Raw genomic sequence first — 13,915 nt, forward strand, 5'->3', positions numbered from 1 at the left:
AATTAAGTAAGCCTAGGGAACACTCTGTATCAGCTTAATCATTACCAAACAATGAAGTCTGAGGCCAGCAACATTAGCAGGACAAATTTATTTATAACAAATGGTTTAAATGCATAGATAAAAATGCCCACTGATACTGTCAGGGTTTCCTGCAATTTGACAGATCAAATCTTATTTTCATTCTTAAACCCCGTGAAGAAGTGATATCACTGACTCGCATTCACTAGTGAGCAAACTGATTAATCCCTCTCTATAGAAATCTCAACTCTTGATTACACCTATCAGACGTTAAGCAGCATTATTCTAGAGTGACAACACTTGACAAATTCCCCAACCATTTTTCTCAGCTTTTGTGGCCCTGCTAGCTTGTATTAACCCTGATGAAAAATTAATTTCCCTTATCTTCTTCTAAACCCCAAAATCCAAATCCGCCAAACTGGCAACTCTTTCTGTAAAGGTATTATGAAAACCTCTAAAAGATTAATTGCATGTCTTCAGGTGACATTAAATTAATTTCTGTACTCATGACAGACATTTGATACTCCGTACTGAGAGGACAGATAACATTGTCAGGACACACACAAGGACAGTGGTTAGGGTCCCAGGGCAGCCTCTTATGAATTCTCCTTCCGATAAGGCCCACTTCACTGTCATGGCAATGCTGCTGATCTTATAGCCCACAGACCTCACGGAACAGGCTTCTATTAACTGCAACAATGCTGGGCCTAGCCCTGTAATCTTTAGAAAGCTCACTCAGGATCTGGACAATAAATGATATGCATGCTATGTGAAGTTTCTAAATATATACATTTAAGGCTCTATTTTGTTTTTGAAGACTACTCTTTAAAGGAGAAAAGGTAAAAGAAAATAAACAGGCTAACATTTTTTTCCCCAGGTTCCCAGGTCAATTCCCTAATTGGACTGTTACAACAGAATAGGAGGTGAGAATATTTTACATTTGTTGATTCTCTGCAATCAATTATCCTTACCCGTAGCAAGCATGCAAAACACGTATGCAACTTCAGTCTACAATACTTCCCGTAAAATTTCAGTAACAGGCCCACATGAGTTGAGTGAAGCAAAATCCATAAGGTTAAAGAGACCAGGGCACACAGACCCCGTAAGTGCCTGGGCTTCCTGATAAAAGGACCTGACCGGCATGTACGCTGGACTTTACGGTACGGTGCTGACACGGCACAGTTCTCGAGGGCCCGCCCACTTTCTCTCACCGTTCTACCCTTCTGAGATGAGTCAGGTTTGGGGATATCTTTAAAAAACAAAATTAACTGGCCTTTGGGGGAACAAAACAAAGCCCCAAGCCCCCCCGGGACTGCCCAGGACTCCCCAACCTCTCGCACGAATGGACGCCTCTCCAAAGGAAAAGGTGGCTGAGGGTAAGACAGTGGGGCCCTGCACACTCGGGCTCTCCAAGCAGCAGGGCTCCTGTAAACTTGGGCTCTTCCAGCGGAGCCCCCCACGTGGGTGGGGCTCCAGGCCAGGGAGAGAAGATTCCAGCTTGCACTCGACGAGCAGCTTGGAAGGAGCTACTTGGCGGTGTGAGGCCCAAGGCAACTTCCCTGCCGAGGCAGCATGGCTCTATCTTTGGCAGTTGCTGCTAGTCAGGAGAGGGAAGTTACCGAAGACACCAGAGAAAAATGTCCTCCTCTGCTGGGGAGAATGAGTTACTGCATCCCGATTCCTAGTTATACATGAAGTACTTCTGATTTAAGCACTTATCTTACTCCCCAACATCATACCCCTTAAAAACCCCCAAAATTAACGTAGAGAGACGGATTCATTACAACCGATTTTGGTCCTCTAACGAACAACTGCGGATTTTGCCCAAATTTAGAAGCCACGTGTTTAAGAATGCTTAAAAAGTCCTTTCTCTGTAAGTTATTACTTGTGCCCACTAAAGCATTTCAAAGCTTTATATACAATAGCTTCCGCTCCAAAAGGAAGTTTCTGGAATATGCATATCCTCAAACATGGGACTAATCAGGATTCATGCCCCAAGTCTCTTCCGCTAGTTGCCTTCAGGCCGTTTGATGGCTTATCAGCACCTGTCACAGGGAAAGGACCCCGCAACCAATGAGCCCACCTCCACCCCATCAGCCTCCCCCCTACGGGAGAGGGATGAAGCCTGCAAGGCAACAGCGTGGACTCACCCTCGCCCCCGGCCCTCCTGGCTCCCCCATCTGGGTTCAAGCAGCTTCTCTTACACTCAGTTTCCCTGACCGTCTGGTCTTCCCAGAACCCTTCTATTCCAAGTCCACAGCAGCTCTGTCCTTTCGTACCTCACTTCCAACTCACTTCCACCCAACTCACTTCTTCCCGATCCTCGAGCATGGTCTCAGCTCCCAGGGACTGCCTGACACCACGTTAGCTTCTGCCAGAAATCAAGTGAGTCAAGAGGGCCGTGCCCTCTGCGCTAGTGAGGCAGCTCAGCGCAGGTCACAGAGTGACCTCCACAGCGTGGGATGCGCTCTGCTTTGGCCCACATCTCCACACGAAAAGTCCTCCCACATACCCACCACTCAACACAACCCAAAAAGTGCCAACTGTACGCATGATATAATCCCACTTTGTACATCAAATAAAAAGGAGTTTGCGAGGGAACCATAAATGTTAGCGTGAAAAGACAACCAGAAGAATTAATAACAAGAATTAATGCTATTTTCCCCCCATTTTGCTAACTGGTGCCATCCCCATGTCTACAAGAAACAGCTATTACTTTTACAACCGGAAGTATTCATGGAAAAAACACTGTTCAAATTTCTTCTTCGGTATTTCATTAAAGAAACCATACACAATGTCCAGATTTTTAAAGGGTTAAGATACTTTCTCAATCTTTTCAACAAATGTTTTTTTAAATATTTATAACATTCCTGAAACTGTCTTCCACCCTGGACACAAAAAGTGAGCAGAAGCGCAAGCCCAGCCTCAGTAGGAGCAGTAACCAGGAGACAGCTCCGTGAACCCGTGGCTGTGCACGGCAGGTGGCGCGCAGGGCAGGTAGCCAGCAGGCTAGAGGCAGGAAACAGGCCACATCCGGAGAGCAGGAGGCAGCGAAGGTGACCAGTCCAATCCCACCCTCTACGCGTAGGAGCTGCAACTCCTCCTCAAAGCAGGAGTCCCCACACGAAGACAGACGGCTCCAGGATGAACACTCTGGCTCTAAATCCAACGCTCAGGAGTTGTGCCTATGACTTTCTGTGTATTAACATGAAGGTAGAGCCTCAGAAAAAAACCAGCAAGTAAGGACTAGTTTAGACATATACTAAAAAAAAAAAAAAAAAAAGGTTCAAAAACGAGGTCCATAATCCCTCTGCTGAAACTTCCCAAAGGCTCTCACTGCTCTAGTGATCAAGATCCGAGGCCTAGAACAGTCTGTAAAGCCCCCTCTCCACTTACTTGCTCTCCGCACTCTGGTCCAACCGGCCTTCCTATACCTAGAAAACTGGCCATGACGTCCCTGCCACAGGACCTTCATCCAATCTCTCCCTCACCTGCCCAGAAGGCTCTTTCCTTTCCCCCTGCCCTCCTTGCTTCAGCCAGGTAGCTCCTCCTCTTCACTCAAAGTCACTTCATCAGGTCTCCCTATCTTGCTCCTCACAAGCCCCTCAACCCGCACAGCACCCAGGCTGTGGAGCAGCTCCTAGTCTCCTCATGCAGCGGCAGGAGCTGCCACCGCACGCAGGGCTCCTCAGCCCCCATCATGTTTGCCTGACACGCTCTATCCCAGCTGCCCTGCTCAGGAACGCCGGCACCAGGGGAGGACCCTTCTGAGATGGACCCCACCCCGAGAGGGACTGAGCTGTGTCCTAGCTACAGCTGCCAATAAGCCCTGCGCACATGCACAGCAAACAAAACAAAATGCAGAGCTACAACTTCGGACCCCTGCACCTCCCAAGACCACCAGGCCCCTGCCACGGAGACACACTCCCTCTTAGTACTGTGCACCTCGGCCACTGCTAGCCTCCCTGTCCATCAAGACCCTCATGTTCATTCACACAGTATCTCTTTTTGATTCATTTTTCTGCCTCTGGAACTCACAGTGGAGGGCTGGGTGTGTGCAGACAGGGCCCAGAGCAATGGCGCTCGGAGAGCACACCCGGCGCCCCCCTCTCCACTACGCCAAGGCGGGACTGACCGCAGAGCTGAGCTTCCCCTTCTTGCACCAGATTTCAGGATGTGTTCAACGAACACAGAGCCACCCTGAAGGGGCTCTCACTGGCCCATCTGGGACAATTCGAACCTCAAAACCAACAATAGTAACAGTTCACTGGATAAAGTAAGAATCCATAAGCCCATACTGCTGTAAATAAATGAACCAATAAGTAAGTGAGAGAAAAGAGGAAGCTATCGCAGTAAGCGCACAGAGTGTGCTGACATTATAAAAATGTCAAGGCTTGCTAAAAACAGTGAAAATCTGACTAGAAATGAGACATTTCCATAGTCCAGAAGTATCTTCTCATAAATTACTTATCAATTACAAAGAGTGGGACCGTAACCCTAGGGGGAGACTTGGCAAACACCACCTCGCTCAAGTGATCCGAGTTGCCAACGCTGGACAAGCCCACCAGGAGCCTCCCGACAGGACCCACCAAGGACACGATGTCCTTCTGTGGGGCTCCTGCCCAAAGCGCACAACCTGAAACAGCACGAGGAGAAGTAAGACAAATCCAAATTAAAGGACATTTGACAAGACCACCAGCCTCTCCTTTTTAAAAAAGTCAAGGGCAGAACACACAAAGGCCAGAGATGCTGTCCCAGAGTCGTGGGGACTATGAGGACCGCACGTGCCCCTGCGCCGGGCTGGGGGAGCCGCGCTGGGGTCACAGAGGAACGCTGTGCCGATGCTGCGTCTGAAGTTCTGATGCGTGTACCTGCGGGCTGCGCGAGGGGACAGCTCCCTGCTGAGGAGAGACGTGGCACGGCTCCAATGTCCTCCCCAACAGTGGCGGAGCATGTGAGTGCGAGGGGGGCAAAGAGAAACGGCAATGCAATGTGGCAGAACACCACCTGCTGAAGCCGATAAAGGGGGCGCAGGAGTTCCTTACGCTATTTTTGCAACTTCTCTTAAATTGTAATTACATCAAAATAAAATGTCCTCCACCAAACACAGAAAATTCAGGTATGTACGTGTTACCTCTTCTACCAGCTCCTAAAGAATATCTGAGAATAACTTCTGAGCAAGGGAGGGTGGGAAGGAACCTACGAATACAATCCAACCCCTGAAAGCAAGCTCAAACACACAAATAAACTGGGACCTTTTGCAAGCAGCATTTGACAGCCTTTTAAAAATAAAACACAAGAGTATCACAACTGGACAGCTGGCCTTCCTGCTGAGGCATTCTGAGCTTCTCCCATTTCTCTGTGTGGCCAGCAGGACAAAGGACTGTTTACTTAATTTGCTGCCAAATTCTTAAAATTTTTATTACCTCAATTAGAATAAAGCCACTGAATTCAGAGTTTGCTTTCATCTTCTTAAAGAGCATTAGGAAGTCCTGCTCTGAAGAAGCCACTGCTCCTCCCTCGGGCTTCAAGGAAAGGGTGGTCGGTCACCCTCCTGAGCGGCTCCTTGCACCCGCGACCACCTGGGAACCCCCCCTGCCCCCCCACCCCCCGCCCAGCCAGCCTGGGGGAGCATGCCGCATTTTCCCAAGGAGACCGGGGCCCACTGGGGCCACGAACCAAGGTTACCTGAAACCACGACCCAACGTGCCCTGACCTGGACACGGAGCTGCAGTCCTGATTAAAGTCCTTCCGAGGAAGTGCCTGTGGCACATGCCTGTTCTAATTCTATTTCTGGTGCATGATCACAAAGGATGGCTGCATGACTATAAGTTTACACTGAGTAAACACTACATTTTTGTATTTGCTCTGATATTACTTGAATAGTTTTCCTGGATTATGTATTGGTTATGAACAAAATCACCATTTAAAAAGATTGCTCTTTGGGTTTCTGAAAATTAAATACTTAAGTAGCTTTCCGAGAAATGAGCAAATGAATTTTTCCATATTTTAAGAGTAATAAAAAAGAACCATTCCATCAAATACAGCTCTTTAGGTAAATTACTTATATATAAGTAACCCTCAGGGAAGCATATGAAATTCTGGAACTACTCAAGAAAATTCAACACATTTCATAAACCACCACTCTACACACACTTACTCCTTTTGTAATCTCACCTAGCAAAGCCAGACCACAAAATAGGAGTGGGAAAACTAAAATCCACATATATATTGATGAGCCATACAACACAGGTCTCTTTAAATAGCAAATTCCCCTGATTTTCACCCCAGTGTTTTATATATAAAATGTGACCTAATTTGACTTATACAGAAATGTTCAAAGGTTCATTTGGAGCACACGGCAAGGTACAGCTGCACAGAGCCAGGATACCCTGCCCCTCACTGCACCAGATCAGGGGCCAGGGGCCCTGAGCTTACCTACACGCTACAGTTCCAGAACAGCAACGACGGAAACCCGGCCACTCTCCAGTCTTGTAACCACACAGCTGCGGCTCTGCACCCAACGTGACACTTCTCTCCTACTTTGAGAATCCTTCTCAACACTTTCCAGTCACTCACTACCACTTGGGGTTGGCAAAGAAAGTGAAACCTAATCATCGCCCTCATTCGAGAAGCCCCAGCTACAACTTTTCTGAATCAATTCTGCTACGTACTCACTGGAAACAGTTGAATATTATCCCTGATCAAGAACTAAGGAACACTTTGGAACAATGCAGCAGCAAGAACAACCATTATGAATACTAAGAACCTCAGCTCTACCAACAAGTAGCCGGGTGGCCCCAGGCTACTCACGCAGTGTCTCTGAGACTGAATCTACTCCCCTGTGAGACGGGAATCCAAGTCTCCACCTCGTAAAGATGCTCGGAGTAGATGCTAAGCACTGCTTTATGGCCACCACTACGTTGTAAGAAATGAAATCACAGACTGCATTCCTGGAAGGGGCCTTAGGAGCACCCCAAAAAGAAAGCAGACGTTCATGGAGTGCCTTCCACGTGCCAGAAGGCTCATTTACTCTTTCCCACAACTACTTGATAGCCCTGTCCACAGCCTGGAGCCTGGGGTTCAGAGAAACGATGGATAACACACGCCCATCCAAAATGCGGGTCCTCCTCACACAGAGCCACAGTTTCCACCACACCGCGCCACCACGGACGGACGGACAGACAGAAGCGCTCGGTCCTGCCGAGGGACAGCTTCAACTGCTACCTTTCGTGAAAGGGAATTTCACAACAACCAATGACCAAGAAGACACTAACAGAGAGCCCCCTGTGAAGGTGAAGAACCACTCTTCGAGCTTTCCCACGCCGCTGCTCGCCATGACTGTGAGAACCAATGCCAACAAGGAATTTGTATTAAATTCTTTTTGAAAACACTTCCTACGCCCGTGATGCATTAGCCATAACAAAGAAAAACGATATAAAAGGACGAGAAATTCCCTTAGGATGATTAGGGTGAACTACAATCACTTTAAAAATAAAATAATAAAAGAGAAGACTAAAAATACAACTACTGTCTTAAGACTCGGGCTCTTTCACATTTTAAAAAACCCAATTTAATAAAACCCAAAGATAAATTATTTGACTATAAATAATGAAATACAGAAAATAACAAAAGAGAGCTCTGTATTGATTCACAATCGCCTCACAGGTAAAAGTACACCTAGAGAATCCAAATTAAATTTTAAGGTATTTCCAGAATAAGAGTTCCAAGACTTTAACCATTCGACGGACACCTATCTGAGCTGTGATCTTCACCAGGCCACTTTCTAGCACTGCCATGGTCCTGTGCCCTCTCTGGAGACCAAACAGTAGAACTAGAGGAGGCGACTGAATGGAAAGAATAATCTAATTGCATATATTTGATGCCAGTTTAGATTAGAAAAAAGTAAAGGGAACAAAACTGACTCTCTCCAGAGGAAATCTCTCTAGGAAACCTCATAAATACAACATACTGTGTCTTTGTACTAATAGGATGTATAGAAGTCCAGGGCTCACAACAAAAGACAAGAACATGAACAGACAATGAGATGCTTTTATTCCATTAGTAATTATAAACCTGAAATGCATAAATAATATTCTGCATGGGTGTGATGTGCTAAGCCCGTCAAAGCCTTACAGGGGTGCTGGCTGAGCCCCAGGCCACGGCCCACAGAGGAAAGAGGGAGGGCCAGCAAGGGCAGAAACAAGAGTCAGGAGAAATGTGAGCTCACTTAGCACCTAACAAAAGAATTTCTTCTTTATATCACCTGCACAATTATGAATAAGCTCTCTTAAAAACAGTCCCTACCCACACAAAAAAATCCAAAGCCTCTAGGGAAATACTATTTTTTCCAGTTCAGAGACAGACACACAAGGGACATTTATCCTCTGGTAAGTGGAAAGCTGCCAAGATGCTACTGTAGGACTTGTTGGAATAAATCCTAAGATACAGAACATGCTGGTGCTATTTTCACGTAGCATTCCTCTGTTGTTTCTCTGTGTATTGTAAAATTACACAGCATAATTCTGGAATACAACCTTATAAAAAATACATCGCCCCCCCCCCGACTGGAGAAAAAAACAACAAAAATTTAAGTAGATAAATTCTTCTAAAGGAGAGGTGCTTATTAGTTTGAAAGCTGTGCCCTGCACCTCCTAGCCCACGAGAGGCTCTCACTTTACACCAGCCACACCACACACAGCACCAATCAGGAATGCCACGGGAGAAGGGCTACTCCCAATCATGGCCCCGTGGCCCCATGTCCCCTCCTCCTAAGTTTTTAACTCAAGTAAAAAAAATGAGACATTGACGAAGTCTCCCTAAAACAAGGTCAAAACAGAAGACCAGAGATACCATGAAACTGCTTAATGCCTGGGTTCTGGCCTGAAGAAAACAAACACGCACAATGATAAAACACACTGATGTGATAGAGGCCATCTGCTTATCCACACTCTGAATCACGACGAATGGAGGTGAGAAAAAACAGATTTGAAAAACCAGCACTGGATTTATTAAAGATAGAATTTCCTACTCATATCATTCTATCAAAATTTTTCTTATCGCACGTGAGAAAGTCACACTTTTAGTCTACAGACCTAGAAATAAAAACAATAAAACTCAACTCGTGAAACCACCAGTGAGGAGCCGTTCCTAGGCCGGCACAGCCGCGCCCCTCTGCGCCCGTCTGCACCCGTCCCCAGAGGCGCGGCGAGCTCCGGCTGTAGGGCCACCCTGGTCTGGCGGGCCTGCTCTAACAGCCCGCGTCTGCAGTTCCTCCCGTCCTTCTGCAACATGCAGCACAGACGGCGCACGAGGGGCAGCACGGCCCGTCCCGACACAGAGCCAGACCGCGGGGCACCTGCGGCAGGACTCGCCGCCATCCGCACAGGAGAGGCAAGAGCACACGGCCGGGGAAGCAGGTACGGATGCTACAGAGCACTCCCTGATGGAGAACCGTCTGCAGGGGGAGTCTCTGCGGCCACTGTGTTTACTCTGACCACAGGGTCAGCCAAACCGCAGTGACTGCGCCTCACTAAAACTCATCTACAAGGGGCACCGTCCAAAAGGAAAGAAAGGAGGCGCGCTCCACTTCTGAAAGCATATGGTCAGATCATACATGATTTCACTTTAGAATTCCGTTAATCCTTTTGTGTTTTCCACCAGGGGAGATTAGCCTGAAAAGAGAAGACAGGGAACAGCCTCCGAAACAATTCTGCTTGAAGGGAGCCACGCCACAGCCACGCTCACCCCCACCCACAGGTGCTCCCTGAATCTAACGCTACACACAACATATTACTTGTTTTGTGGTAAAGGAAATTTTATTTTTAAAACAAACTTGATGGTTCTATCACAAATTATCTACAAAAATAAGCTAAAACTGAGAAACATCTAACTGGGGGACTGTCACACGGTCTTTCATGAAGACTCAAGACAGACAACTGAGACAACATGGGTCTCGGTCAAGAGAATCTAAATGACAACTATCGTCACCGACTGCAAGCACGGAGAGGCTGGGCCCCAGGACGGTAACAGGCGATTCTGACCTCCCTTTCTTCGAAACCCTTCTCTGGGAATTAGGACATTCTGAGTGAAGCAGATTCCAAGAGGCACCAGTTACCTCGTCAACTTACCCCGCCTGACAACTTAATCACCCTGACCTTGGAGCTGACGTGCGGCCCATCTCCGCCACCGCTGTTTGCCCGGTGCATGACAGTCCTTTTCGCGCCGGGCTTGGCGTCCGGGGGCCGGCCCTGGAGGGACGCCACTCGAGCGGTCTGTGAGGGGGGTGGCGGCCCCTCCCCGTCCGCAGGTTTTACCTGCAGGACTTTGTGCTGAGCTGGACTCTGAGGTACGGTTCTGGCCTGTCTCAAATGTTTCAATGGTTTCATCTGTTGTCCTTGATACTGCAAGTTAGCACCAGATGGCACAAAATTTGATGTTTTGGGTTGAACATTTGAAACAGTGACATCTTGGTTTTTCACGAGAAGTCTGTTTTTCACATTTTGTCTGACCTGGGCACCTGGGAAGGGTAACAGTGGGTTTCCATTGGTGGGCGACGGCGAGGCCGCCGGCCGCTCCTGCTCTGCCACGGCGGGGGGCAGGTGCAGCTGCTGCTGCTGGGCCAGCCTCTCGAGCAGCTCCTTCTTCCTCGCGCCCGCCTGCTGCTGCCGGCGCAGCTCCTTCTGCTTCAGGATCTCTTCCCGGAGCCGCTTCTGTTCTTCGATCTTCAAGCGATACAGCCTCGTTTCTTCGTCTTCGTCAGGAAACTGCAAGAGAACACATGCCTGCTTTACTGCGGAGGAGGAGGAGGAGGCGAGGGTGGCCGACCTGGTCGAGCGCAACGGGCTGAGAACACGCACCTTCCAAAAACGCTCAGTTCAGGATCGGCAAGAAGCCATCTGACATCTGCGTATAGACTTTAAGTCTAACTCCCTCCTCTGGGGAGGGGAACAAAATTACACACAGCTAAAGCTCATTTGGAAAGTCTTATCAGAATATTAAAAACTATTGAAATAATGTAAATTTCCACTCATTTACAAGTTTGAAACCAATTAAACTATTCATTTACGATATCAAAATATGTTTCGAGTGGAAACGGCAACAGTGGGGAGACCGAGCTGCCACAGAGGTTTTATCTGGCTCTTCTCTGACGAACCAACAAAAGGTGGGTGTAAATGACCTGAAAGGGCCTGATTAGAACTATTGATTTTTCGTACAGAATTTTCAGCCTGATCTCAAACTCATTTGTCACAGAATAATTGGTGATAATGAACAGCACAAGTCAATCTCTCTGACCTTGAACTCATGCACTCTCCACAGAATCAAAATGCTGCCAATTGCGGTATTCGAATATTAATGGTGTAGAAGGAGAGCCTTTAGTATGCCAGCCCCAAACCACTCTGAAAGTCTGCCCAAAAAATCTTTGAGAAAGTTAGTAACTTTCATAAAAAGCATCCCATGAGGAGAGTTTATTAAAAGTTAAACATTCGTTAAGAATTATAATAATTTTCTTTTAAAAAAAAAAAAATCGCAGCTACCGTCATCCAAGGATCCTTTACAAAAGAACGTAATAGGATTTAATCTCTCTACAATTCAGCTAATAACAAATAAACCTTAAGAATTAGGAATTAAGACCAGAAGGCAGCTGAGGAGTCCGTGGGTGCTCCTAGAAGCCAGGCAAATGACATACGGGACAGAGTCGGGCCTCATCAGGACTTGCCTGGCATTTCAGAAGCCATTCCAACCAACCTGGTTATCTATTTTCAAAGTCTACAACACATCTACAGCAAACCGAAAGGCAGATGAGCGCTCAAGTAGGAATCGAGAGCAAGACACGCGTTAAAGGGAGGAAAGACCAACAGGAGGATGTAGACAATAGCTCAAAGGCGCTGGGGCTGGCCAGGCTTTCAGGGAGAGGCAGACTTCTGAGGGAAGCATGCAAGTCCAGAGCACCTGCTGTCTCAACACAGGAATAATTCACATTCACCAAGGATTTTCCCCCAAGCAATCAAGAAAGAATTAAACTATGTTCAAATACACAGGAAGAAATACTTGTACACAGATCTGTCCTTTGTGATATCATTACCAACTGGGTGAATTTAAGAAAATAAACCATGTTTACCCAAGCCAAACAAATACAAGACTTCTTAAAAAGTAAAACGGTCTCACTCTTGGTCCCACGGCATGTGTCCACAGAATGACAAGTGAACACATGAAAACAGTCAACTTACACTACGGCTCCCCGCAAGTCTCACTTCAGAAACAAAGCACCTGCTGGGTGCCACAGAAAACGTCCCCCAGAAGCCGGCCTCAATCAACTGCTGTGAAGAGAACAGCCCGAAGAGGCCCGTGCTGAGCCTAAAGCTCATTCTGCTCAGTTCAGCCAGCCAGCGTGACTAGAGAAGTAAAGGGTCACGTGACTTAATTTTTCTGAGCCAAATGAGGTTACACGTGCAAGGAGCTGCTAGCTATTGGGACTACAAGCAGGATAAAATTTTTAGCAAAAACTTCTTTTTATAAACTACCCGAACCCACGTTATAAATCTACCTAATTTTTTCATATATTGATCTTAAAACCAAGAAACTCACCCCTTCTTCTTATGATCTTAGTAAATATTAACTCTATATTTTTACTTTGTGTTTACTTCCTCATGTGGCAACATTTCACTGCTGCAAGAATTTATTAGGAAAACCTGGGCACTTGGGTGGTGCAGTCGGTTAAACATCCAACTCCTGATTTTGGCTCAGGTTGTGATACCAGGGTCGTGAGATCAAGCCCTGTGTGAGGCTCCACACTCAGCGAGGAGTCTGCCTGGGATTCTGTCTCCCTCTCCCTCTGTCCCTCCCCTCCACACACTCTCTAAAAAACGAATAACTCTTATCTTAAAAAAAAAAATGTATTAGGAAAATCTGACCCCACCCCCAAATTTCAATGGAAAGATAAGTGATTAAGAAAACGTGACTTATTCTTTCACACCTGTATTACCTAAGGAAGTTCTTCACGCTCATATTTTCATTATGTTATGTTAATAAATGATACTAACTTACTATATACGTTCCACGTAGTTTTTAAAAATACTGGTGTAACTTCCCCATACTCATCTTTTCCCACATCCCAGACACAAAGGCCACTGCTAGCAATGGTGGACCCCTCCCAGGGCGTGTTACTAACCTATGGACAGTAGACTCCCGTTCTTGGTCAGAACCTACGTCTCACAGATACTACTCAACTGCTGCATCTGTAGGTCTAGGGAGCAGCCTGGGACGGAACCCCCATCGCACGGAAGCATCAGGCAAACAGATCCGATCACTTGCTCCCCCCTCCCCAGGAGACAACATGTTCGACAGCATCAGTTACAACTGCAAAATACAGAAACACTGTCTGACACCACACACCCGTGAGGATGAAAGTGTGTCTCATGTGGACATGCTGTTAGGTTCAAAGAAGGATCCGGTTAGAAATAAGTGAAGATTTTATGAAAAACTCACTGGACGAGAGTACGCTAAGAGGTACAAGTTGATTATAAGGCTTCCTGTTTGAGATCAAGTATTTTTTAATCAAAACAGTCTTACCTCTGGTTCTGTTTTTGCCTCCTCTTTGGGCTGAACCACAGGGCTGACTGGCTTGACTTTGGCTTCGTTCTTGCCCTGTGCGCCCCTGGGCCCACCCCCTGGCCTCGTGGGCCCCGGGGACGTGCTGGCGACAGGTTTTCCTGGAGCTGCGGGCGTGGAAGAGCAGCGGCTGCTACTCATCTCCATAACGTGCGACGGCGCTATGGGCAACTCGCGCAGGTTACTGTTTCTTGGAGCAGTTGGCTGCATTGGCTGCATTGGCCGTTTGGTTACATTCTGAGACGTTGTATTCTATCATAAGAAGAAATTTGAATTACAACAGGAT

The 13,915-nt window shown here is 47.0% G+C and overlaps 1 protein-coding gene across 11 annotated transcripts in view; it reads right to left on the minus strand.

The window, feature by feature from the left end:
- The window catches only part of RBM33 (RNA binding motif protein 33), a 129,566-nt gene that overhangs the window by 25,209 nt on the left and 90,442 nt on the right, over positions 1-13,915 (minus strand). For 6 of the 11 annotated variants that reach the window (XM_045792235.2, XM_045792238.2, XM_045792234.2 and 3 more), the window contains 2 exons: positions 13,591-13,881; positions 10,149-10,784 (listed from right to left, as the gene is read on the minus strand). In XM_045792235.2, coding sequence (XP_045648191.1) covers positions 10,149-10,784; positions 13,591-13,881 — 927 coding nt within the window. The remainder of the gene's footprint in view (positions 1-10,148; positions 10,785-13,590; positions 13,882-13,915) is intronic. The other 5 variants (XM_087860654.1, XM_087860653.1, XM_087860652.1 and 2 more) reach the window with 2 other exon arrangements.

The sequence above is a fragment of the Ursus americanus genome, chromosome 3 (assembly GCF_024610735.1).
Source record: "Ursus americanus isolate L20-20 chromosome 3, mUrsAme1.1.p, whole genome shotgun sequence".
NCBI classification, from domain to species: Eukaryota; Metazoa; Chordata; class Mammalia; order Carnivora; family Ursidae; genus Ursus; species Ursus americanus.